This window comes from Taudactylus pleione, unplaced genomic scaffold, assembly GCF_031769625.1.
Source record: "Taudactylus pleione unplaced genomic scaffold, aTauple2 ptg000062l, whole genome shotgun sequence".
Classification (NCBI taxonomy): domain Eukaryota; kingdom Metazoa; phylum Chordata; class Amphibia; order Anura; family Myobatrachidae; genus Taudactylus; species Taudactylus pleione.
Genome location: NW_028284464.1, coordinates 1,319,903 through 1,346,814, shown reverse-complemented (window position 1 = coordinate 1,346,814; position 26,912 = coordinate 1,319,903). Strand labels below are relative to the sequence as shown.

Genomic DNA, 26,912 nt, shown 5'->3' with positions numbered 1-26,912 from the left:
GCATGAATAGGACAGTAAAGCGGGCACAGGCACCAGATTTTGTCATTTCGAATAAGAAGCTGTAGTTGTGCAGAGGTTAACTAGTCTCGGTCAACAAATGTTATAACTTGGAACCCACAGAGACTGGTCACATACATATGACCCACTTGCCATTTGCCTTGACCAACAAGGATTTTGGCAAGAATAGGGCAGTAAAGCGGGCACAGGCACCAGATATTGTCATTTTATAAATATAAATATATATATATATAATATATATATATATATATATATATATAAATATATTTAATTTTTTTTTTCTTCAAGGGCTCATTTTCGGGAAGCTAGCAGCAGCAGCAGGAGCTGAGCTGCCGCTAGAGGTGCGCACATTTTACAGGGTCTCTCAACACAGCTGATCGCGCTCCCATCCTCTTCGCCCAATAGGCAGCTGGCCTGGAACAGGTGCCGGTGACGTCACGAACTGCGTGCGCACTGCCGTCAGGGTCTTGCAGGGATGTGTGCGGGGGAGCGCAGCGCTGAGGGGCAAAGAAGGCGCAGCGCAGTGGTTTGTGGTGGCCTCCGGGGCCGGACACCCTTACATTGAGCTTACACGATCACGGGAGACAGCAGCGTGGCCGGATCTCGGGTGCGGGAAGATGGGGCTGGGGTGATCGTAAGATAGGTACCGCTGGCACAGACTGGCAGACCTGCCCGGCCGGGTGTGTGCAGCAGGCTGAGGGGTGCGGTGTTAGGCTAGAGTATTGATTGCTGTCTGTGGAGTGTCTGTTCCTAGAGAGCGTCTGGGCCCCATTTGGGGTGCACATTGCCGGCTGCGGTTCCTGGGCTGGGCTCAGTAGGTGTGTGCCCGGTACATGGGTACTGGGGGGTATACCGGGGGTATGTAAGCCCAGCTAGTCTGCGCACGATGGTATGTAAGCATTGCTTGTCTGGCACAGCTATTACACTATTCTCTTAGTGTGGGGTAATTGGCCGTCCAAATCTGTATCTGGAAGCTCGGTCTGTAAACCTGCTGCCTCGGTGACCCGGACTTTATTACTCCACTTGGAAGACACTGATTCAATCCGAGCCCAGGCTCCCAGCTTCAGCACCAGCCACTCCGGACAGCGCCCTATGGAGCTCCCTCTCAGCCGGCGCTCTGCACCCTCCCCGGAACGGGCTGGACAGGCAGAGCTGGGACATGGGCTGCAGGAGCTGGACGAAGAGCTAGTGCTAATGGTCGCAGAAAGCGACGGGGACACGGGAGAAACCGAGGGCACAGGAGATGAGGAGGACCCTGCACTGCTCTCCGTCATCCGACAGAAGGAGAGGGACCTGGTGCTGGCAGCCAGGCTGGGCAAAGCTTTGCTGGAGAGAAACCAGGACATGACCCGGCGCTACGAGGAGATGCAGAAGGAACTGACGGAGCGGCTGGAGGTCAGAGCTTGTACCGGCATATGTGAGGCATGCATGTATGTATGTATGTGTGATGTACACATCAGGCCTGGTCTGCGTGATTGAGTCCTTCTCTTGCCTGTGACTGCATGTGAGGATCATTATCCCTATTACAGTGAGGACATGTCCATATAGTCGATAAATAGGATTCTGCACTGAATTACAGGCTATAGTGCCATCTTTGATTCTTCTATCCATGTATGTACACATTCCTTGTGCAGCAGGTCACATTAGCAGTATTCCTGACATGGCAATACCATTTATTTATAAAAACCACAGGTAGCTGCAAATACCTCATTTGTTTAAAGAATAATAACAGCATATACATATATATGTATACTAATTGTTATATTAACTATAATATCCCTGCTCTCAGCTAATGTTTCTTGATAAACCATTTTTATAAGGTATATCAATCAGCCTTGAACATTTACTTTTAAGAACTAAATGTCTTTCTAATAGAATATGTGTGGTAAATAACATTTAAAATATTCAGTATTCAGTTTACTCTCTGATGCTTCACCTCATCGGTCCCCTCCAAATGCCATTCCAAAGAGGTGGTGTCTGTGTGAACATACCACCTTTCTTACTGTATGGTGATTGGTCGTCTCATCAATAAATGAGAAAGTAAAATGCCATACTCTTCACTGTAAAGACATCTTTTTTAGTGGCGTCTGCTCAATCGAGCGAACAATCTTCAAAAGTATTAGCATAAGGAGGGGAACCTATTGGCTGACATCATATTTCAAGCATTAGAATGCATCGCTTTGATTGGCTGTCTGGCAGAGTCTTTTAGGGTGGATTAGTTTAGTAAGATCAATAATGTAGAACTGTTAAGTATTGGTAAAACATTTATATTTTCCTCATATGTATAACACTGGTTGAATCAGTGATTAGATTACATGAGCTTCTGTAAGGAGATACAGTAAAAAATCTATATAAATAAAAACAGGCACCGTTAGTTCACCTCGCAGATCGTGCTTCATTTTATGCTTCTTATATCTATGTTGGACAAATAAGAATGCTGTGCAACATATTGGTACTTTGCCATACACAATAAGTCTACTTGCGGCTGCCCAGCAATAACTTTGGAGTACTACAATTTGAAATTCGAAATATTAAAATGGTCTCCTGCATTAAATCAGGATTGAGCTAGTTAACAAGTTTGTTCTCCAAAAGCAGCTGATGTGGAATTAATGTTATAAGGAATGTGCCCGAGCAGTGAGCTCCTCCTCCTTTGGCTATTACAACAACATGGAGGAATTTTCTCGTTACCATCTCCGAGAACATCATGGTTAGAAACAAGTGGATTTTAAGTGGCTAAAAATACTGTGTATTCTCATTATCATATAAGCCAATCACTGAAGAAGAAATATAATGTGTGCATAAATAATGTATTTTCCCCTAAACATAAAAGCGCCCAATATAGTCTATGTATACCTAAGTACAGGTGATTATAAGTCATGTTATCCTTATATAGGAGAAAACAATAAACAGAGAGTAATATGGAAAGTTGTATCTGAATTTTAATGCATTTGGTTCTTCAGCATCTGGAGCAAGAGAAACATGAACTGAAACGAAGATTTGATAACCGTGAAGGGGAATGGGAAGGCAGAGTGTCTGAGCTGGAGAGTGATGTGAAGCAGCTACAGGATGAGCTGGAAAAGCAGCAGGTGCACCTGAGAGAGGCCGATCGGGAGAAGTCCTCAGCTGTCCAGGAACTGTCAGAACAGAACCAAAGACTTTTGGAGCAACTGAATAGGGTGAGTGTCACTGCCATTCATGTGACAAATTGTATTATCAAGCAGTATGGTGTTTACCTATGTTAATAACTGAAATTTCCTCTTAACCTTATTAATCAAGCCTTTGGCATTTTCTTAATTATGAACAATAACTTTTTTCTCTATGCCAATTGACACAAGTTATACTGCAAGACTCGTCCTGGTGAACAGTACTCAGTTCTCTGTCTAGTCCTCACCACATGAGGTCACAAGATATATATATATATATATATATATATATATATATATATATATATATATATATACATGTAGGAAAGACGGCACTCAGGTCAATAAGAAGTCACCACAAAGCAGGTACGTATGTTCAAAGTTTCCGAGACTTTCATTCTCTTATCTTCAGGATACAAAATACATATAAACAATCACTTACTGTTATTACCAGCACCAGTGTCAGTACGGTTCTCCAGGCATCCGACGGGACAGCGCACCGCTATGACGTCATTGCCGCCCGATCATTGCCAAGGAGGACCCACATCAACAAAACAAACATAGTGAAACCGACAGAACACTTTGTGAGCGCATGGCGCTGCACAGCTCGGGCATTAGGGCTGCTATCAGTAGCGGCAGCAGTGACCAGCCTGTGGCACGCCATTTTTTGACAGCAGGTCATAATGTTTCTGCCCTTCGTTATATCATCATAGATCATATACCTAACTTGCCACTGGGAGGTGATAGATCCTTGAAACTTTTACAGTGTGAGACCCGCTGGATCTTTAGGTTAGAGACTATGGCCGTATTCAATTAGAGGCGAAAAATACGAATCCGCGGAAAAGTATCGCGAATGACGTCATTTCACCGGGCGGAAAGTTTCCTCCGTATTCAACTCCAAAGACTTTTTACGTACGCGAAAAGTCAATTCATTGTAATCGGTGGAAAAGTTTCACCTATGAATAGCAGGCGGAAAAAAGTGCAGAATTGCGGGTTTGGGGTGCAAACTTCGGGAAACCCCTTTGCACCCTTGGAACAGTCCCACAAAGATATACTGTGTCAAAAAATGTTAAAAAAATACTTTAGAACACCCCAAAAAAGTACTTTCATTTTGGGGGCGAAAAAGTTCAAAGTTAGGGGACAAACTTAAAAAGTAGCGAAATAGACTTCTGGGGGGACCCATGTATGGGGCAGGTATTTTCTTGTTTGCAGGTGCTTGGGGCAGGTGGATTTTTTTTACGTAAGTTAAAACTTCACTTTACCAACTTAAAAATATGCTAGCACCCATTTTCAAGTACCCCAAAATTTGCTGGGAGTGCTTATTTTCACAAAAAAAAATACTGCTTAATGCTATTCTTCACCACTTGTGTTACTGCGCTAATAGGCACAAACTGACACAAATTAAGTACCCCAAATACCTTCATTAAGGCTAATCGGGGGCATTTATAGTGATCCCCAATGTTAAGGCATCTTTTGGGGGGTGTCAGGCTGAGTTCCCCATTTTTGACAGGACTTTTGGCCTGTTTCAGTTTCAACGGGTGCCGTTTTCGCGTCCTTTCTAATTTAATACGGCGAATAACGGGAGCGCGCCCGATACTTTTCCGCATGCAAAACGCGCGATGTAGGCGAAAAGTCTGGCATGCGAAAAAGTATCACCAGTGCGAAACTAATTGAATACGGCCCTATGTCACCTAAGGGTCTTAATGAAAATTTGGGGCTATTCATCTTTCTATAAGATGTTAATTGGATTGCAATGATCTATGTATTAAGGTGGGTTGATTTCATGCATCATGTGTATATTATATCTCTTGTGCTTTTGGTGCTGCTATGAGTAATCTAGTATAAATAATATATGTGTACTCTTGATAGTTTGTCTTCTATAATTTACTAATGTATATTTTTATGTCCACAGTTTGCAGGCTTGTCCTTATATCTATATTGAACATGTACAGTATGGGAAGCAGTCGGGATGCCGATGGTCTAAATGCCGGCCGTCGGCATCCCGACTGTTGAATCCCGGCAGGTGTCTAATGACAGGCGTTGAAATCTCGACGCCGGTCATTACACCTACGCCAGGGGCCCGACACCCAGCTTACCGATCGAAGGTAAGCCAGGCGACGGGCGCGGACAGCCGCGTGAGGGGGGGGTTAGGTTTAGGGTTCCCGGGGGGGGACAGGGTTAGACACCCCCCAGGGGATTTAAGTTTAGGTGGCGAGGAATTGGGGGGTTAGGCTTAGGCACTTAGAGGGGGGGGATAGGCACTTTGGGGGGAGGTTAGGGTTAGGCACCCCTAAGGGAGGGTTAGGGTTAGGGGGTAAAATTAGGTTAGAACATACCTACGTTAGACGATCAGGATTTTCACTCCTACTGGGCTCACGCTGTCGGGATTTATACTTTGCGGCCGGTGGTAAATCATATGTATTCCGTACAGTATATGTGGATGATTTAACATGAGACTAATTGCACTTTGGCGCTGTTATTTTTACAGGATTGTCCTGCTCTATATATCACTATGTTTGTTTTGTTGATGTTGGTCTCCTTGGCGACGGTCGGACAGCACTGACATCATAGCGGTGCGCCGTCCTGCCGGACGCCTGGAGAAGCGGTTTGACACATGGGGTGGTGCTGGTAATAAAAGTAAGTGATTGTTTATATGTATTTTGTATCCTGAAGATGGAGATGGAGAATTAAAGTCTCCGAAACGATGAACATACGTACCTGCCTTGTGGTGATTTCTTATTGACCTGAGTGCCACCTTTCCTACATGTGTGTATCGGGCTCACTGGCTAAGTCTGTCTAGGAGGGCACCAGGGACTATATTTTCTTTTTGCTGGAGAGCTGCCCGATTGGATTTTTATATATATATATATATATATAAATAATATATATATATATATATATATATATATTTCCCCTATAACTAAAGATGGATTAGCCCATGCACCAAATAACCAGTTCTGGTGTAATTACCACATAGTACTGTCAGAATTTACAGATCTGTTTGTCCATCAATCAGGTTAAATGACTGGACGTCACAGATTATCAATGATTCCTGGCTAGCTGATGACCCTATACTTACTGTATTTAATACCTTGGAAAAAATTCTTAGAAATTTCTATGATTTCACAATATGTTCGGAAATGATGGGTGTTTTAGAACGCACATGTTACAATACCAGACTAATTTAGTTGTAAATTATTAAATTGTTTAACGGTATTTTAGTGTATATATAGCCAATGTTAAGGTTTTAGTTGGAGCATAGGATAATATTTTTTTAAACTTTAAAACAAATACAATAGATGTATCCAGAAGTCCAGGAATTTAATAGCATACTTTAAATCCTATGTCCTACATAGACATTACAAATAATTGGGAAGCCTTCTAGTCATTATTGCTATGAAATCTGGGATTACAGTACCACAGTAGAGTATCTTTATTACAATTTGATGGAGGAGTTAATATGAGTTTCATGGATAGAAAGCGTTGTTCTCTGCTCTTACCTAAAAGGGCAATAGAGAGAGAGAAAAAAATAAAAAAAATGTCAGTCCATGCGGGAAATAAGATTATAGGGCTCTAACCAGCATGTACTGTACATAAACCATCCCAGCGCACTGTTTTCAGATTTTTTGGCTTTACATTACATATCCTGTCACGCTCCGTCTCAATTAACTTTATTTTATCATATACGCCAATTGTTAAGATGATTTCAAAGCATTTTTAGTTGCTTCTCTGCTGTCTCATGGTAGAAAACTAACATTCAAGCTGCTTCTCTGCAGCATAATCGCTATATCCTATGGGATGTAGTCAGCATCCCGCCGAGTGGGATGCCGACGGCCGAAATACCGGCGTCAAAATCCCGACAGTGTTGGGATCCCAGCACCAGAATCCTTACCGCCGGCATCCCAAAGGTGAGTATCTGGTGTTAGGGGGAGGGTTAGGGTGTGGGATTAGGTTTAGCCATTAGGGGGAGGGTTAGGGTTAGGCACTAGGGGAAGGGTTAGGTTTAGGGTGCACGGAGGGGGTGGTTAGGTTTAGACACCGGGGGAGGGGGGGGAGGTTTAGGCATCGGGGAAGGAGTGTTAGATTTAGGGTGCGGGGAGGTTAGGTTTAGGCACTAGGGGGGAGGTTAGGGTTAGGCAGTGGGGAGGGAGGGCTAGGGGTAGAGGTAAGGGTTGGTCTTACCTTAGTTCCCTTATGGGTGTCGGGATTCTGACTGTCGGGAAGCCAGCTGTCGGTATTCTGACCAGCTGCATTGCGACAACCGTGATCTCATACCCAACCCTTTTCCCATGGACCAGCAACTGCTTTTACACCAAATAAAGAACTACAATTAACACTTTGACATCCAGGTGGTCCCCCTCATCTGGTATCTGGCATATCAGCAATCAAGCTGATTGTTTGGATTCCATGTGGCATAATATCTCTGGTCAGTACATTAGTGATCACTGGTCCAACATATTTTGTATCCGAGAATGATTAAATATTCTTCAATAGATTTCAAACACTCTCATCCTTCTCTATTGATAGGTGGACCCAGTATGGGCCAGTATAGACTGTATTGGCCAAGTTTCACATGTAATCAGCAATAGTTGTGGGAGCAGGCAAGCTTTATTATAGAAATTGTATTGAATAGGGAAGAGATGGAGATTTCAGAGCCTAGGCTATTATCTTTTCACTTACATGATCCTTGTCTGATATATTCCCTAGCACTTTACCATTAATAATGACTCTAACCCAATATTTTTTATTTAAATTTTTCCCAGCACTTCTTTATTGTCATTATTAAGGGATGACTACTATACATACAATATTCTTGCCTAGAAAGTCTACTTGTAGAGGTCCCAATTTAGTACAGTTCCATCATTTGCTTTCCCATCGCTATAATCCCTTTATATTCTATAGCTCTCCTGTCAATCTAATTGGGGTGTCACAATACAATACCTTGTGGCTTAATGGCAATTGAGTTAGGGGCATATTCATCATCACTTCATTTTCACAAAAGCAGGTGAAAATGCACATTTTCACCTGCAATTGTAAAAATTAAGTTATCGGGTCATTCATCAAGAAGGTAAAGCAGGAGATAGCACAGATATCTCCTGCTTACCTTTCCCATACACTAGTATGGGGACAGAATTCATCAAGCTCCGAAAATACAATATTTTCGGAGCTTGACTGTGGTAGCGTGACCAATTGAAACTTGTAAATAATGAGCAGCCAATAGGAAAGGTGGAAAATGGTGATGAGCACCTGATGCTATGATTAGCACATAGTAATTAAGTTTATTTGGAATTTGTTATTTTATTAATACGTAACCCTGTGTTACATAATCCTCTGCTTATACAAATGTCATTATGCAAGTGATCAAATCTAAATGATGTTTGTCAGGGGGGCTTATTTAATATTATGATTATTATTATTATCCTTAATTTATATGGTGCCACAAGTGTTCCGCAGCGCCTTACAAAGTACATAAATAAGTGAACAAGAAACCAGTGACTTACAGTACAATAAATCGCAGGAGAAGGTCAAGGTTAATATGCATACATAATATACAGCATTAGCGATCATAACACTCAAATAAGCATCAGGGTATAAGCAACCAAGTGTTAGGTGCAGTAGTGGGGAGTGAGGAGTAGATGAAAGTATAACTAAGGAGAAGCACGAGAAGGTAGAGGGCCCTGCTCGTGAAAGCTTACATTCTAATGGGGAGGGGCAGACAAGCAGGCGTGACACAGATAGAGTAGACAGTGAGAAAGGAGCATGTAGCAGCGACTTAGGATGAGAGCTGGAAGGCTTTGATGAAGTAGTTGGTCTTGAGAACCCATTTGAAGATTTGTTTAGAGATGGAAAGTCTGATAGGAGAGGGAGAGAGTTCCAGAGGTAGGGAGCAGCATGGGCAAAATCTTTGAGGCGGGAGTGGGAGGAAGTAATCAAGTTGGCAGGAGAGGCGGCGTGCATTTGTTGAGCAAAGAGAGCAGACAGGAGTGTGAAGGGAGGTAAGTTCAAATATGTACAGTATATGGGAGAGGAATGGGTGAGGGCTTTGTAAGTGAGTGTAAGAACATTGAACTTGGTTCTGAAGGGGAAGGAGAGTCTCTGTAGGGCTTGTAGGAGAGGGGAGGCAGATGTAGAATGTTTGGAGTGGAAGATGAGCCAAGGAGCAGCATTGAGGACAGATTTGAGTGGAGAGAGGTGGGAGTCAGGGAAGCCAGATAGGAGGAGGTTACAGTAGTCTAATCTGGAGATGATGAGTGAGTGGCAGTGATGTGCAGTCAGGGGAGGCATAATGATTAAAATAATACAAAGAAGTTATTTATAACACAGATTCTGTGTCATAAATGCTATGCAGTCGGGAAACCGGCTGCCTTAACACCGACAGCCGGCTTCCCGGCTGCTTTATCCCGGCATGGGATAAATGACCGGCGTCTATATCTAGACGCTTGTTATTTACCCGACACCGGGAGACCGGCGCCCCGCATCCCGATCGAAGGGATACCGGGTGCCGCGAGCGGACAGCTGCGAGGGGGAGGGTTAGGTTTAGGCACACGGGGGGGGACTTAGGGTTAGGCACCCCCCGGGAGGGTTAGGGTTAGGCTATGGGAAGGGGGGTTAGGGTTAGACACCCCCTGGGGAGGTTAGGGTTAGGCACCCCCCCGGGGGACTTAGGTTCAGGCAGCGGGGAAGTGGGGGGTCTGCTTTGCATTATTCTAAAAATCAGTCGGGAGGCAGTGAGAGCACTGCCTCCCGCTGACAATAGAAAACGTTTCTGAAGGGTGGGTCGGGGCGATGCCACAGGCTGTAAAAGCCTTTCGAAAATATAGGGGAAAGTGGAACCTATAGAAATGCCTCATTAACAGGGACGTGCTTTCAGCCCACATGAAAGCACGCCCCTGTCAGTCAGGCAGATGTGATTGGACAGCGGATCACGTGATGGATCCGCTGTCATCACTGGGTGGGTATGCAGCGGGGACATGGCGGAGGTGTGGGTGTGGGTGTTAGCAGTGGTGGGTCCCGGCAGAGGTGCAAGCGATAGCGGTGGCGGGACCCGGCGGAGATAGCTGGACTAGCGGCAGGCCTGGATTCAGAGCTTCAACGCCATTTTTTTATTTAATGATGGCCGCCGCAAAGCCTATCACGGCTTGCAACGTAATCGCCTCGCCCCCTCGGCTGGCTTATATAAGCCAACGCGAGGCAGTGTCTGGCAGTCCCCCAGCAGGGAAGGAGCATGCAAGAGCTCCCAAAGACAGAAGACTTCAGAAGCCACAGGAAGGCAGCGGAAATGCAAAAGGGCTTAAAGGCCGCTGTCCCCCTGGTATAGACTTCAGAAACCCTGGGGAGGCGGCGGCCATGCAAAAGAACTGAAAGACCGCCCCTCAGGTGAAGATGCTGTACAATAAACTTTTATTAAAACATTCATGTGTCTTGAATTTATTTTAATTGTTTCTTTACAGGCGAATTACAGGTGCCAGTGGGCCCTTAATGTACGGGCATGTAGGCAGTTGTTGTTCTTCAAGTGCTAGCATGCTGTGGCAGGCTTGCTGGGACATGTAGGCCACCTGTAAAGAACAATATTATCATACCATGAACCCTGCACCCATGCACCCACCGCCACCAAGAGTGCGAGATATAGCACTGGGCTTTCAGCCCAATGCTGGTTGTTTTTTTAGATCCCCTCTTTCCGAGAAATTCAAGCCCTGGGCTGACTAGTTTAAGAGTGGGGGTTAATGTGATGGCAGGGGGACCCCACACATGAGTGTACCACCTGCTATGGCATTATCCTTCTGCCTGGTTCAGCCTGGTGCTGGTTGGAAATAATTTTGAGATGGAAACGGCAGGACTGTGAGAGGTACTGAATGTGTGGTTTGAAGGAGAGGGAGGAGTCCAAGATAACTCCAAGACAATGCATTCAGGGGCTAGAGGAGATAGTTGTGCCCAGGGGCGTTTCTAGAAAGGAGGGGGCCAGTGTGCAGTCTCCGACACGGGCCACTTCCTCTCCGTTCGGCGGCTGGCTGCGCACTGAGCGGTGCGCGACTAGCGCCACACTTATAGACTCTGGGCACTAGAGTGTGCCCAGAGTTAGTAGCGCATGCACAGGTCACTGTGAAAATGGGCGTGGCAGCCATTTTCCCTGTACTGCGCATGCGCAAACGACGAGAAAATGGCAGCGGCGGCCATTTTCCAGCCGTTTTTACAGACGCAGACACCGGAGCCGACGTGGGGCTCCGGAGAGGTAAGTTTTATGGGTGCAGGGTGTGCGGTTCTCCCCTGGAACCAGGGTCCCGTGTGCCCTGCACACCTTGCACCCATTATAAATACGCCCCTGGTTGTACCGTCAGTTGATAAAGGTTGGGAAGTGATTATATGTATACATATGTACAGCAACACATATGAACCAAATATTATAGGTGTTTACATCATGATCAGTACATTGCAATCAGTACATTGCATTATACCATACTCGTTGTAATTCAAGATGAATTATTCACTATGTAGACAAAAGTGATTGGACACCCCCACGCAAGCAAAATGGTGTGCTCCTGCAGCAGACATGTGTTTTGGAAGCTGTAAAACGAGATCTATAGAGATGTTCTCGATAACTCTGGAGTCCAGATGTTAACCCCATTGATGGGACGAATTGGAGCAACGGGTGCGTTCTAGGCCAACTCGACCTTCTTCAGTGTCACAGTTGGTCACTGTACTTGGCAAAACATACCGCCTGCTGTTGTCCAGGTGCATGTGGACAGTTTGCCAGGAAGGGTGTCTGCAGTAATCACTTCACGTGGTAGACCTACAAAGTGCTGATGCCAATAAAATCCTGTTGATCTATTTGCCGTCAGTGTCCAATCCCTTTTGTCTACATAGGGTATATGGATAATGCAACTATTTGGATATTAGAAGTCACTGCAGAGTTCTGTGATCATAAAAGAGCAGAAACTCTAATGCTTTTATACAAGTCACAGAAATTCAAGGTCATGTCTCATATGGGATACAGTCAATATCCCGGCAAAGGGAATGCCGGCGCTTAGAATACCGGCACCTGTCAGAATCCCGGCATTGGCATCCCGACCACTGGCATCCCAAAGGTCAGTAGCGGGATTAGGGGGAGGGTTAGGGTTAGGCAGTAGGGGGAGTTAGACACTAAGAGAAGAGAGTTAGGTTTAGGGTGCGGGGAGGGGGAGGTTAGGTTTAGGCACTAGGGGGAGGTTAGGTTTAGGCATCGGTGAGGGTTAAGGGTAGGCAAAGGAGGAGAGTTAGGAAACCGACTGACAGGTGTCGGTATCCTAACCCTGTCGGGATGCCGGTCGTCGGATTTCTGACTGGCATCCCGTACCCAACCCGTCTCATACCCATAATACATTACTATAGTAAATGCATTGCTCCTTATAATACACAAGAATTTCTAATGAGCACCAATTATAAGTGATGACATTAAAATTTACTGTTTATACAACTATTTATATATATACAGTATATGAATATTAATTGTGTATTATAATTGTAGAAAATAACTGATGTTGAAAATCTTCTACAGGGATTATATGACTTCATTAAGTATATATGTTACTGTATAGGGATTGGATTCCTGAATGCCTGTATGAAAGGATATGCCTTCTTCATCTGTGTCTGAAGACAGTCTATATATAGAGATAGAAATAAAGCTACTTTCAATCTGAAATACAGTCTACTCTAATAGGATTTGAGCCTGAGTTTGCCAAGTGATTTCCATCTGCCACCATATCAGGCCCCGGGTAGATCTGCAGGTTTAACTACACAGTTTTATACTCAACTGATTTATGTGTGTGTTTTTCAGTATGCAAGGTGCAATGCTGTCATCTATTGTATTTCAGTATTGTGTAAAATTTGCTACTTACATTTATACACACGGAGTTACATTTCGCACCTGTTGGAATATACTATAATTAAGTGCATGCTTCAGCACAATATGCTTCACAGTAACCTGTATACTTGAAAACTAACATTTTGTGGGAAGTAAAGATGATTTTCTGCATTGAGTTTACCCTGTACATTCATATAGTGGATGAAATAAGCTAGAGTAAAGAATTATTGCCGGCTATGGGATAAAGTAGACATAGCCCAAATAAGTCAGGTTGCTCTGAGAAGAAATGCTGGAGCATCTTTCTGTTGCACCTAACCACTTATTTTACCAGAATGGTCCCTAATTGCACTCTTCTATGGCAGTCACAAGTTTTGGCACAATATTCCTGCTTTTATATGTGCACAGTATATGGAAATATCAAAATATGCATAGAATGATTAGAAAACCCCCTTAGGCGTTTAGTAAGAAACCAATAATCAAGCAGCTATTACAGTAACATGAGGCTGCAGTCTTGACCCACATACGGATTAACAAATTTGACAGCCTAAAAATAACTGGTATGATAAAATAAACTCTATAAAAAAAGAGACAGGACTGTGGGCCTGATTCAGAGCCGGACGATCTGACCACAGCTATAGCGAGCGTCCATGATGATGGTCGCGATGGTCAAGAGACCATCGCGACCATCGGGCTTGCGACGAGACCCTGCGGTAGGGTCTCGGTGACCGCAAGCCCTGGAGTGATTTTGGCTCTATCAGAGCCAAAATCACTCCCACTGACATCACTAGTGATATCAGTGGGGCCGGACTCAGACGGTAGGCGTTCCCATAGGAACGCCTCCGTCTGGCAGCCACGCCCCCGACACGCCCACCAAAGGGGGCGTGCTGTCACTCACCATCGACAGCCCGCCCCCTTTGGTGCGAGACCCATAACGACGGCTTGGCCGTCGTTATTCGGGTCTCGCGCATGCGTACGACGGAGCTCCCTCCGTCGTGCGCATGCGCAATTCGGCACCATCGACCCGCTTGCGAGCGTCTGCGCTCGCGAGCGGGTCTGAATGACCCCCTGTGTCTGTGAAATAAAGTCAGCAATACAATTAAATGGTTATTATAAAACATAACCATAAAATACATCTCACTGCAGTGTGTTTTATAAGATGACAAATGTCACAATCAATTAATATTGCTAATAATTAAATGCACGTTATATGATGAATCTTATAAATATCTAATCCTATTTATCATACCAATTAGTGCTGTCATATTTGATTTATTAACATTAATTTGTGTCATAGAGTCGTAATCAATTTGAGTAGACCAGCGATACTTTTCCGCCTCCTGGTCTTTTCGCCTACATCGCGTGTTTTGTAGGTGGAAAAGTATCGCGCGTGTGCCCGCGTATCCCCGTATTCAATTTGAAAGTACGCGAAAACGGGACCCGGCGAAACTTGAACAGGCGGAAAGTACTGTCAGATTTGGGTTAATCAGCCTGACACCCCCCAAATGATGTTCTGACATGGGGGTTAGCTATGGTTACCCCTGATTTGGCTTGCTGAAGGTATTTGGTGTTTTTAAACTGGCTCAATAGCTGGTAAATAGCGTTTTCCTATAAGTGGTGCAGAATAGTATTCAGGAGGTTTTTTTTCAGAAAATAACTTATCCCAGCAAATTTGGGGTACTTGAAAATGGGGGACAGCATATTTTAAAGTTGCTAAAGTTAAGTTAAAAAAATCGTTAAAAAATCCACCTGCCGCAAGCCCCTGCAATGCAAAAAACACATGGGGCATACTTGGGGACCCCCCCAGAGTCAAGTTCGCTAGTTTTTAACTTTGTCCCCCAACATTTTTTTTTTCACTCCCAAATTCAAAATGATTTTTTTTGGGGTGTTATTAAGTGTTTTTTTTATTTAAATTTGATGCAGTTTACGTTTGGGGGACTGTCTGAAGGCTGCACGGGGGTTCCCGCAACGTTGCACCCCAAAACCCCAATTCTGCCCTTTTTTCCGCCTGCTTTTCATAGGCGAAACTTTTCTGCCTATTACATTGCATCGACTTTCCGCCTAGGCGGAAAGTCTTTCAAACTGAATACAGCGATACTTTTCCGCCTGACGAAATGACGTCATCGGCAAACCTTTTCTGCGGATTCCGGCTTTTCGCCTCAAATTGAATACAGGCCATAGAGTACACAAAATCCCGAATTTATGTTTTTACAACTAATTAAGTCAAACACTCTTAAATCATGATACTTTGACCTGTGCATGAAATGTTATGGCATCTTTTTAGCAGAGAGAAATTACTGCAGGAGCAGACCCTCTGGCTGCAATGCAGCTCGGTGATGAGGGGAGAAAAATGATAATGGTCCTTTTGCTGTTCTGGTCATACACACAGCGGCCACCAGAATATGTGCAGCAAAGGCTTTCAGTTCCATAACTCCTATACAAAAATTTCCATAGGACCCAGTGATGACTGTTACACTGCTGTTATCTAGCACTGACATTGTTCTGAGAACATTGCCAAAAAATGTCATGTGAAAAGACCTCATTAAGACTATCATTTTCCACATTTAAAGGTTATGCTGTTTTAGGGTATCGTACAGTTTTCAAAGATCTCTTTTTACTTGGGAATAGAGCAGCAGCATCCAAACTACAGCCCGCTGGCCACATAAGGTCCTCCACCTGCTCCAATGCAGCCCTCTGACCAGATCACAGTTTGGAATCTTTGATCCACTGCTACACCCCTGCACCTTCATCACAGTGAGTGAGTAGAGCTATGTTTGCTGTGCTCAAGAGACAGGCATAGCTGAGGGGACACTCCCTGAGCAGCAGCATGCCCAGGTATCCTGCAGCTGGCTGTCCCCGACCCAGCTCTGAGCCCTGCCACCCACCCACAAAGTCAGATACAGGGCAGACTAGGACAGGAGACTTCTGGTTAGTGATTGGGGCATTTATATGAAAGAAGACAAGCGCTAGTGACTGTATATCAGCTGGATTCCTGTCAGATGGGGCAAGGAGTGTATGATATGTATATATGTGTATATATATATATATATATATATACTTCAGAAAATTAAAAAAATATATATTAAAACGTCAGTCGGATAGCACATTGTGTTTATTCATCTTTTTATTCTCTGAGTGTCCCTACTGTAAATTATCACCAGGACTTGTTTCCTTTCAAGGGTAAACTATTTACTTGTGAGTGCGCGATACCTGCATGAGATATATATATATATATATATATATATACATCAGTTTCTTTACTGAAGGCACCCTGTCTACAATTTGACTTATCACCTCCAGTAGCAACGAGTGCCTGTCTTTACTACGTTGTATATATATATATACATATATATATATATATATACACCATGAGAAGAGGCAGCACTCACATCAAACATATAAGAAAAAATGCTGGGGTGTCCACCACACTAATGGAGTACTAAGAGGTACTCCCATCAATTGTATAAAAAAAAAAAGAGGGGCACTCACCAGGCTTGTAAATAAATGAATCCCAAGTTTAATACAGATAGGTTAGTTCACTCAACGTTTCAGTCACAGCATGTGACCTTCTTCAGGAAAAACAGCAGATAATTTCAAGTAACAACAACCACAGCAATGGATACAGGGCTCTGTGGGAGCCACTGACAGAATTACCAACCAACCAATTACCAACATTTCAGATTATACATCAGCACCCTGAGGAAAATGTCGGACGTGTTTGTTATATGTATATATTAAGCCGCCTTAATCGTTTGCTCCAGATTTTAATGCCCAGGTGCTGTCACGGGCCGCTCTGGAGGACCGCGGGGGGGGGGGTCTGGGACTTACCTGTCCGGGCGCTCTGGCGGGGTCCATCTGGCAGGGGTGCAGGCTGCTGGCGGTTAGCCTGAGAGGCAGTGCTGGGTCTCTGGCATGTTAGAGCTGCTATGGCTGGGAGTCTATACAAACACTGCCGAGTGCTGAGCATCGCCATCTTGGATTTGGTCACATGTTGGGAAGGAGCCGATCCAGTCTGAATGATTCACATGGGCTCTGACAGCCAAACCAGCTCCAGTCTTGGGTTCTTAAGTGCTTCCTGGGAGTTCTCATGTTGCCAGTGCAACATCTTACACAGCTAGTCTGTGTGGTAGTTTTCTGTGCTCCTTGTCTCGTTTACCTCCAGTGTCCCAGTTGCAGTGCTCAGTTGGTGAATTAGTTTGCTACCAGCTCCAGTTCATACTACCACTGCCAGTCCTCTGCTCTTCTCAGTTCCGGTAATCTGCCGCTACCTACGCAACGTTACAGAGCCTCCCCCACCAGCATTCCCAGTCAGCACCGGTACCAGTTTCCCATACCTCAGCCTCTTCGGAGCTGCACTTTGTATACCCGGTGGGGTTTAGTTCCCTTTTCCCTTTGATCTCCGTCCTCCGCATCATCCAGCAAAGGCAGAGACATTCATGAACAAGTACCCCCTGTGTCCAGCCTCGTTCCAATATCAGGAAACTGCTCACAAGGTCTTACCTGCACCCAGTCCGGGTCCACTTCCAACTTCGGATTTAACAGGTGCACTGTGAGGCTGCAGGTGAGTTTGTGTTGAATGCTCTGGTAGGCGCCATCTTTACCGTTATATTGTGGTTTGTGTACAGTACAATGTGAGTCCTTGAGAAAGGTGGTTTCCACCAAAACAGCCGTTGGGCCACTGCTCTGGTCTATACTGGCATTATGGACCATAAGAAGTATCATGCTTGCAGGGCCAGCTCGAGCCCAATTTTTTAGGTAAGCAAATATTTTTTTCGGGGCCCCCAGGGGGTACTGTTGCGCGCACCGAAGGCGTGCGACCACAAAAAGATAATGGAGTGTGGTCTTGTGGGAAAAGCCATACACATACCTAAAGCATGCTCATATATAAACTGGTCGAAGTGGGAATTTTGAATTGGAGGTATGTAAAAGTTAAGGTTGTACTAATTTGCCAGACAAAAGCGACATGGCAACTCAAAAGGACACGCCCCCTCTTCATAAGTGTAGTGTACCACACTGTGGTAACCCTCATGCACAATATGCCACACAATAGTAGTGCCCCTTATAACACATTAGTTCATGCAGTAGTATTGCCCCTTACACATTATGCCACACAGTAATGCCCCTTACACATTCTAGTATAATGGGTAAGAGGTCCCATTACTGTGTGGCAGTAATGGGGTTTCTTTTATCACTACAAAATGTACTAGGCACTATGGATATTTCTGACAGCTACTTGTTACATAGCCCCCAGCTAATTATTGCTGCTGTATGTTGCCATATGTGATATATGTTATATGTTGTCATATGTGTTTGTTATAGATGGTAATGCTGATTCAGCAAGGCTTCGTAAATGAGCATTACCATATATAACAAACACAGAGTATCACAACATATAGTAGCAATAATTAGCTGGTGGCTGCTGGGGAAGGGTATGGAGAGCCATATGTGGTCACAGGGTCGCCCCTTGCCCTTCACTGGTTGAAACGGTCTCCATGTTTTTAAGTAGTTAATTAATTGGCTGTGTTGGCATTATTAACAGGTATTTGGGGTGTTTTTGTAAGAAGTCAGCAGCATGCAATAGTCAGTTACCAGAGACCCAGTGTGTGTGTGCACTATATCACCCCTCCTGCCCGTCACTGGCCCAAGCACCGGCTTGCACCCCCATCCAGCAGACTCCACAAACACCCCCAATCCCCCACCGCACTCACATCGGCTGCCCTCGCGCTACAATCAACAGCAGCCGCACACGCATCTCATCTCTTATATTCTCGACTCAGAGGAGTCTCGGAGCCTGCGGGATCAAGTGATAAATGGTTACTCACTGTCCGTGACAGCTGGGGCACCCTCCTCAGTCTGGCGCTCTACGCGGCCGCGTACCTGGCTTATAGGTCGGACCGGCACTGCATGCCTGTTTACACTCTTAATCAGTGGTCGAAGTGGGGCGGTATACGGTGGTATGACATACCGCCACTTCCCGGCCCCACTTCATTTTAGCCACAGAAGAGACTGTACCAGCGCTGGGATCCAGAATGGGATCCCAGCGCTGGAACAGCGGCGGCAATGTGTAGAGATGTGTCCCGCAGGGGACACACCTCGATCAACGGAGGCGCTGGCATCTAGCAGCCGGGACAGAGCATTAGGTCCCGGCTGCATTGTAAAGTAACAGGAGCAGCACGCACCGGCCGCCTCGCTGGCGGCTAGCCAATTGTGGGGCTCGCTGGCGGCCAGCCAATTTGCGTGGCTCGCTGGCGGCCAGCCAATCGGCGTGGCTCGCTGGCGGCCAGCCAATCGGGGGGCTCGCTAGCGGCCAGCCAATCGGGGGGCTCACTGGTGGCCAGCTATCGGGGGGCTCGCTGGTGGCCAGCCAATGAGAAGCAGCCAAGTGGCAGCTTCTCATTGGCTAAGAAGCGTCGCTGGATTAAACTACAGCAACCAAGAACCCGATGCTCCCGGTGGCTCCTTTCCAGCAACACAGGTCAGTAGCAATTAGAGAGAGAGGAGGGTTGAAAGAGGGAATAGGGGGCAGACAGAGGGAAGCAGGTAGTTAGTATTATAGGGGGTGAAAGAGAGAGGGAATAATTTAGTGAGAATGGCAGGGTGTGAGAGAGGGGAGCAGGCAGGGAGAAGTACAGTGGGGGTGAGAAGTACAGTGGGGTGATATGGAAGCAGGGGCCGGAGGGGGGGGATTCAATCTCCATATCTCCATACCCCCACCTCTAAATTCCCACTTCGAGCACTGCTCTTAATGCACTTTATTGGCTGCTATATGTGATGAACACATTTATTAAGTGAATACAAGTTTTTGCAACATATTGATGGTGTGCTAGTCTCTCTCTCTCTCTCTCTCTCTCTCTCTCTCTCTCTCTCTCTCTCTCTCTCATATAGGACTTGCATTAGTTGAGAGTCAGAGTTGAGTCTTGGTAAAGGTATAATCTCACATTTTAGTTTATTTATTTATTTTTATTCTGGACCAGTATTACCTTGATCAGCTATTAGAATTAAGGCTTTTTAGGGTTTCACTTATGTATACTCCATTCCTATAAAGCCTATCGATATGTAGATATTATATCCAATAGAAAACAAACAACATTTCAATTTGCTTGAATAGGCTGAAAAGGAAAAGCAATTTTTGGTGGAACTGGCGTCTAATGATTGCTTTGTCCCTGTTGTTACAGTATGCCACCAGGTATGATTTATGGGCCTAGATATTTAGAATTTATTTGTGTTCAGGATAATCACCTGTTCAGATGCCGGAATAGATTATAAAGAGCTTTTGTTTTACAAACAAGATATAAGAATGAGCTGCTGGTGCTGGAGTGCACAATGCAACTGTAGCTAGTTGTCTCACACCAATAAGAAGGCATTATTCTTCACCTTTTCACTATTTCCAACTGGTGAACTTGCTCAGTCTAGCCTCAGTCAGTCTTGCACACACTTTTGTGAAATACAATAGGTTTAAAAATAAAAATGATGCTGAGCTGGACACAGGAACAAACCACAAAATAAACTAACTATCTTTATTGGCATGTTCAGGCGCACCAGGATGGAGTGGATTGGTCAGCGCAGGAGTGGGCAAGCACCTTTTAGACAGTATTATGGGTGGGGGAAGCCCACAAAAGCTGATGAGAGGAAGAGGAGATGGATCAGTGAGTGTCAGGAGCTGGAATGTAAGACAAAAATGCTCCACGTCGGACTATTAAGATCAGAGGAATGATTGGAGAAGGAAATCTGGGACACCATTACAGGGGGAAAAGCCGGTATGACCAGACGACCTTAATCCACCAGATGGCACAGATTTGCATGAAGTTTGGTCTTCCTTGAGCTACCTGGGTGGACTGACTTAACCACTCCTGAGTTATAGGGATTAGATGTTACTGTGAGCAATTGCCTGTTACTGTCTCCTCCCCGATGGTTTGCATCTCCGATTGTTGGGGGTCTGGGCATGCACAGGACTCATGTGCAGAACAGGTCCTGTGGGAATTGCTCACAGTCCCACCTTAGCGGCAGCATGATTGGCATGCTGTGGCTTTTGGGGGGCGGAAACAAGGAGAGGGTCGTTCATCGCATCAACAGATCAATCATACATGCTACTCAATCTATCAATTTGATGAACGACCCCATGGTTGTTGATGCAGCTGGTGAACAATATATCATGCGGTCGTTCACCAGATCGTGTGGTGTCGTGCATATGTCAGTCATCGCACATGGGAGCTCATTCAGACCGGCTCGCAAGATGCGGTCGCTCGCTGGCAAAAAGGGGCTGGATATTTAAATTAAGTGCTCGCACTGCGTCGCGTAAGGATGCCCTCTATGTCTTTGTGAGCTACGGCAATGAGAGCTCTGTATAAATACGCCCCCTTGCCACTCACAACACATGTCATCTCCAGGAATTGTAGGATTATTCGGTAACATCGACAGCCATCGGAGCTGCTTGCAGCCCTTGAGGTTGCTTTTCTCTGCCGCAAGCACTGCAATCAGTGTGGCCTGAAATACATGCAGGTGACATGTACAATGACGCTACTTTGCTAATTATGCACGCCCTTTAAACAGCGTTTTGGCGGCCTGACATGCCTGCGTTCGCACATCCACTCCCCCGCTCACAAGCACCTTCCCCTGTTCCCACCCACAAAGGGCACTATCTGTCACTCAAAGTAGTGACCTGATAGTGGCTTACGAGCAACCAAAATCATATCGCAAAGACTGGCTTGCGCACGCGCAATGCGAATTATATGCATGCGCAGACGGGCGAAAATCACTCAGAGCGAGCGAGTGAAACTTAGCAAGCGGGTCTGAATCAGATCCCTTGTGTAATGTGAACCCGGCTTAAGTTTCAGCTTACACAGCCTAGCCAAAGGATGAACATCGGTCGTGATGGTCGCTATGGTGATCCGAGACGGACGCTGCACTCGGATCGTAGATACATGCAGGAGGTGTCTATTTCCTACAGAAACTTCTTGCTGCATTTGCATTTTAGTTGGACAGTATTGCACGGTCAACCACTTCCCTGTGGCTGTGTAAAGGTGGCCAATCACGGTGCGATGCACCGTGTAGGGCGACTGCCAATCCATCGGCAGGCGGATCGTGCTGTCACCGCCAGCAATCGTGCGGTCCCCGCAGAGCGCATGATATGCCGGCTTCCCCCTCCTTCATCTGAAAGGGATCGTACATCGCATCCCAGATCAGATGGTTTTGCAGGAAGACCTGAGGATGCGATGTACGACCCCGCGGGAGTGCGCAGCACGATATCAGGTACAATATCATGCCCATACACGGCACGATATAGCACCTATATCGTGCCGATCCGTCGGATCGGCACGTATTTCGTGCCGCGTATGGGGGCCTTCATACTGTCCTTCTCTGAATCAGGCTTATTGTGCCATAAGAGAGCAAGAAAAGAAAACAGATTGTCATAAGAAGCGAGTAAGAAAAAGATAAGCTTTAAGAAATAAATAATCATATCAAAGCAGAGAGATAAACACCAAAGTGAAAGATACAGAAGCAAGAGAGGGAGTATGGACCTTGTAGTGCGCCAGCAGTAATCTAGTGATACAAAGTTCAGAGGGCCTGATTCATTACGGATCGCTACTGTGATTATGCACTCAGACGGCCGATTATTGCGCACTGCGCATGCGTATGCATCGCAGTGCACGAAAGCAACACTGCGATCGCAGAGACATCGCAGAGTGTTTAACAGGAAGTGAGCGTTTGGGGGTGGTGAAGGGGAGTGGCTGGGGAAACGCAGGCGTGCCCGTCCATTTGAACGCCGTTACATGGGGGTGCATAAATTAGCCAATGCGACGTCATACGCAGCTTGAGTGCTCAGTGTGTGCGACGAGGTTAGCAATTTCTGGGTAAGGTCAGACCTGTTGTAATTGTGCGTGAGGAGCCGATGTCACTCAATGTTCCCGACATACTGTATACGCTGCAAGGTATTACGCATGTGAGATAGCGGTATTGGGCGTCTCTATACTGGCTTTGCGATTGCAGTCATTAGCATATTTTCACAGCAGACCTGCGTGTGCAATTGCAGCTGCAATCGCAAAAGCGATCCGTAATGAATAAGTCCCAGAGTGTCCACTGCAATCACACAGATTTACCTGTATTCTGAGGGGAAGCTGCTCCAGAGTACCCCCAAGATAATCAGATGAGAAGAAATAAGGTAATTGAAAATGGGGAATAGGCAAGAGTCTGGAGAGACATTGGGAGATCTATCTGAATACAGTGGGGCACTACTGTTGGCATCTTAAGACCTGGGGGCACCACTGTAGGGCATTTTTGGAACTGGGGGAGGGAGGGCTAAGCATAGTTTTGCGCATAGTTTTGCACCAGGACCCACTACTCACTAGTTCTGTCTGTGCAATATAAATTTATATTGGGCTTTGATTAGCTGCTGAAAGTCAGAGTTTACTGACTGTTAAAGTGTTAGTAAGTAAGGGCAGATTACAAGTGGACTTGTTGATCCCTAAGCACAGTGCTCCATAGTATATCCTTCTAAGTGGAAAGACAGGGAGTAAGGTTGTAAAACAGTGAGGAGCCAAGGCATACGGATTACATGATATATCTGCTGTATCCTCAAGGGCCCAGTTGCATGTGTAACAAATGCAACTGGGCTCTTGAGGATATATTATATCCAACAAGGTTAGCAGGACTTGAAGGCAATCTCCACCACTGAAGCACACCTTACAATTTAATAACCACTCCCTTAAACAACTAATTCCTGCCTCAAACACCCTCCATATGCAATTCTGAATAGTGAAAATGTTAAATGCATCATGTTGCGACTATTCAGAGCATTCACTGGTGCTACACTGAATGCCACAGTTGGGACAATTATAATAATCAACAAGTATGGGCTCTGGCATAAATTGGTCAAGGCCTTTGCCCTGATAGCTAGGTGCCTGTGACATATTAGGGGCCAGGGGTAGAAGATCTGGTATATGAAGAAAAAAAGAGATAGAATAGAAATGAGAAGAAGATTAGATGCAAATATTTTCCAAAGACACTTTGCTACTGAGTCAGTGCATCTGCATCCACACAAGGTACATCCATACTGGGACTGATTTAGGTTGGTGGCTAGAAAGTCTTGGGCGCTTCGTGGCCAGCGATTGCACTGGAACCGGTGGCATGTTTAGATGGACATTTTGCGCCTGGTGCAATGTCCAATTGTGCATCTTATTACGCACAGCGGCGGTGGACGTCTCCGCAGTCGCAGCTGCATTAGCGTCCACCCCTGAATCAGGCTCACTGTCTTTATAGGTCTCAAAGCACTATTGTAGATTGCTGTGAATCTATAGAGATGACTGGACATCGAGTTTATGGTCAACTTGTCTTTTCTGCATAAAACCTATTGCATAACTGAAAAAATAACATGGCCGCCAGGAGGTTTCCGGGGTAAAGGCTAGTTGGCACAAAGGTCAGTTCTGCCAACCAATACATACACACGCAGTCCTCTTTTTCAGCAGAAACTCAATTCCTCAACCTCTCATTAACTATGACTTAATGTCCTGGGCCAAAATGTATTTTCCATAAGATAAGTTTTATTTTAAAGTCCCCTTTGAATGCCTTCTTTTCTAAATACTATATATGTACTGTATATATAAATGTACAGGGTGTATTTATAATGGGTGCAAGGTGTGCGGTGCACACGGACCCCTAGGTCCAGGGGGACCCACACAGCACACCCTGCACCCATACTAGTTATACTTACCTTTCCGCAGATTCCAGCATGATGCTCTGCAGCACCGGACCGGCGTTGCAGAGCAGCAAGCAGTAACCTGGATAATGGCAGCGGCCATTTTCCCGGTGACTCGCGCATGTGCAGAAGAGATGTCCCCAGGAAAAAGGCACTGGCGCCATTTTCCTGGAGACCCGCGCATGCGCAATAGATTCTGTCTTGAAGCAACAGATCGCAGAGAGTAGGGGGCCCAAATGGAGGTTGCACACAGTCCCCTCCTCTATTAAAACACCCCTGTAAATTAATATATATACTGTATGTATGTATACTTGTCAGATAGATACAGCACTCGGGGACTTGTATCAGGAAGCTTTATTACCAACAGCAACGTTTCAGTGCCACCAAGACACTGTCCTTAGGCTTAAACAAACAACAAATACACATACCTTATATACCGACACCTGTGCTCCACGTGGACGCCAGCCAGGGCGGGCTGTCCCCTCCGTTCAGGCTGCGCATCCACTATTACCTCATCACAAACCATGTGACCGTAACCATAACAACACTACAACATTTCTGCACATAAGTACAGCGCTATACATAACTCTGTTAGTCTAACAATAAAGGGCTACTGGTTACTACTCTACTATTCAATACATACTTGTTATAACCAATCATTTAACTGGTGGCTACATGTTATCATCTACGTATACAGAGAACACTTCATGCATGTCAAATATACACAATAATGAGATATATATACAACCTTATCCTACAGATTTACCATATCAAATCTCATCTATAAGATCTGATTATGCTTTATATGCATATCCTATTATACTAACAGTATACCCTTGTACCACTCAATGTCTAATGTATATAATATTACAACTAGATATCTGAACTATACCTCTGATATATAGTACTAAGTTATACCACTCTATTTGCACAGGGATTTATAATCCGTGTCATGATCCGATGGTGTCAAACAGGATAATATAAATTTATAAGAAATTATGTAAACCTAAATGGTCATTGAGTCCCTTGGGAACAAGGGTACCCAATCTGTGGATCCATGGACACTCTAATTGCAGCAGTTGGAGTCCCGAAACGTTGAAGTAAATACTTTGTTACCAAATCCTGGAGTGACGCATTGTGTTTGCCACCTTGTGTGGCTTTATACTCACAATTCCTGAACCTATTTTTCCAGAAAAATAGGCCAGCATACACACCTACAACTATAATGCCTGCCATGTTATGTTCACTCACTGTAATAACTTTGCCTTTTAATTACTCACTTTCAATTAACCGAACTTCTACAGTGTTTAGAATTAAAGAGCATGTAAGAATTCCATCTAGCCTGCAGAATGGGGAGATTTAATAGTGCAGTTTGTCAATACTGACAGACAGACTTTTCCAGAGACAAATATTTCAAACCTGTTACTGCTGCTTGAAATTAGGTTGAAAAATATGGACTTCCTGTTGGTAAACACTTTTTGATATATTTCAGTAATTAAAATTGATCATACAAATAGCATGTGTAACACATTCACATATAACTTTTACATACAGTAGAGATGTTTTGTTTGAGTGAGGGTACATCAGTACTGTTTCTCTTATGTGTCACTTTTGTTTATGAAGCTTTTTATTTACTTGCTGGGAGTGTGCCTAGAAATGCTTTTCACTGCCAAAGGCTGGTAGACATCAAGACTCATTGTCTACTTTTAATGAGACCCTTTCAGTTGGGCATTTGCAGGAGCGCCAGATTCAGAGATTGACTTAGTTCACATTGCAGCAGTGATGTGAAAATATGGTAATGCAGCAGAAGGCATCTGAGGAAAAAAGACGCCTCCCGACAGCATGGCAGATCCGAGTGCTGCATCCTAGCATCGGATCATAGTGATGGTTGTAGCATCGGCCATCTGAGAAAGCCACAGACTACTCTGAATGGCCATCTTACCCGCGTAGCCAGGATATCTGTGTCTTCCAACGAAGACACTAGCCTCAACACTCCCAGAAAATGGAGACAATAGGCCAGCGCCACCACCTCCCCGTTTGAAAACGGCCGCAGCTCGATTGACTGAGACACTGCAAGCGAACTCGCAGATGGAGGCCTGCACATGCAGAGTACACATCTTGCACATGTGCAGTCCTCCCACCATCGGAGATGTACGCAAACCATTGGGTTTGCGTACTACTCTGGATGAGACCCTGAGTTATGTAATATATTTCATATATCAAA

General features: G+C 45.1%; 1 protein-coding gene across 2 annotated transcripts in view; it reads left to right on the top strand.

Annotated features, from left to right (window-relative positions):
• Positions 1–485: 485 nt before the first annotated feature.
• BICDL1 (BICD family like cargo adaptor 1) overlaps positions 486–26,912 on the top strand; it is a 98,248-nt gene continuing 71,821 nt past the window's right edge. For both annotated transcript variants that reach the window (XR_015876500.1, XM_088465278.1), the window contains exons 1-2: positions 486–1,413; positions 2,979–3,194. Coding sequence is in view for 1 of the 2 variants with exons in the window: in XM_088465278.1 (XP_088321404.1) it covers positions 1,111–1,413; positions 2,979–3,194 (519 nt within the window). In the remaining variant the exon portion in view is untranslated. The remainder of the gene's footprint in view (positions 1,414–2,978; positions 3,195–26,912) is intronic.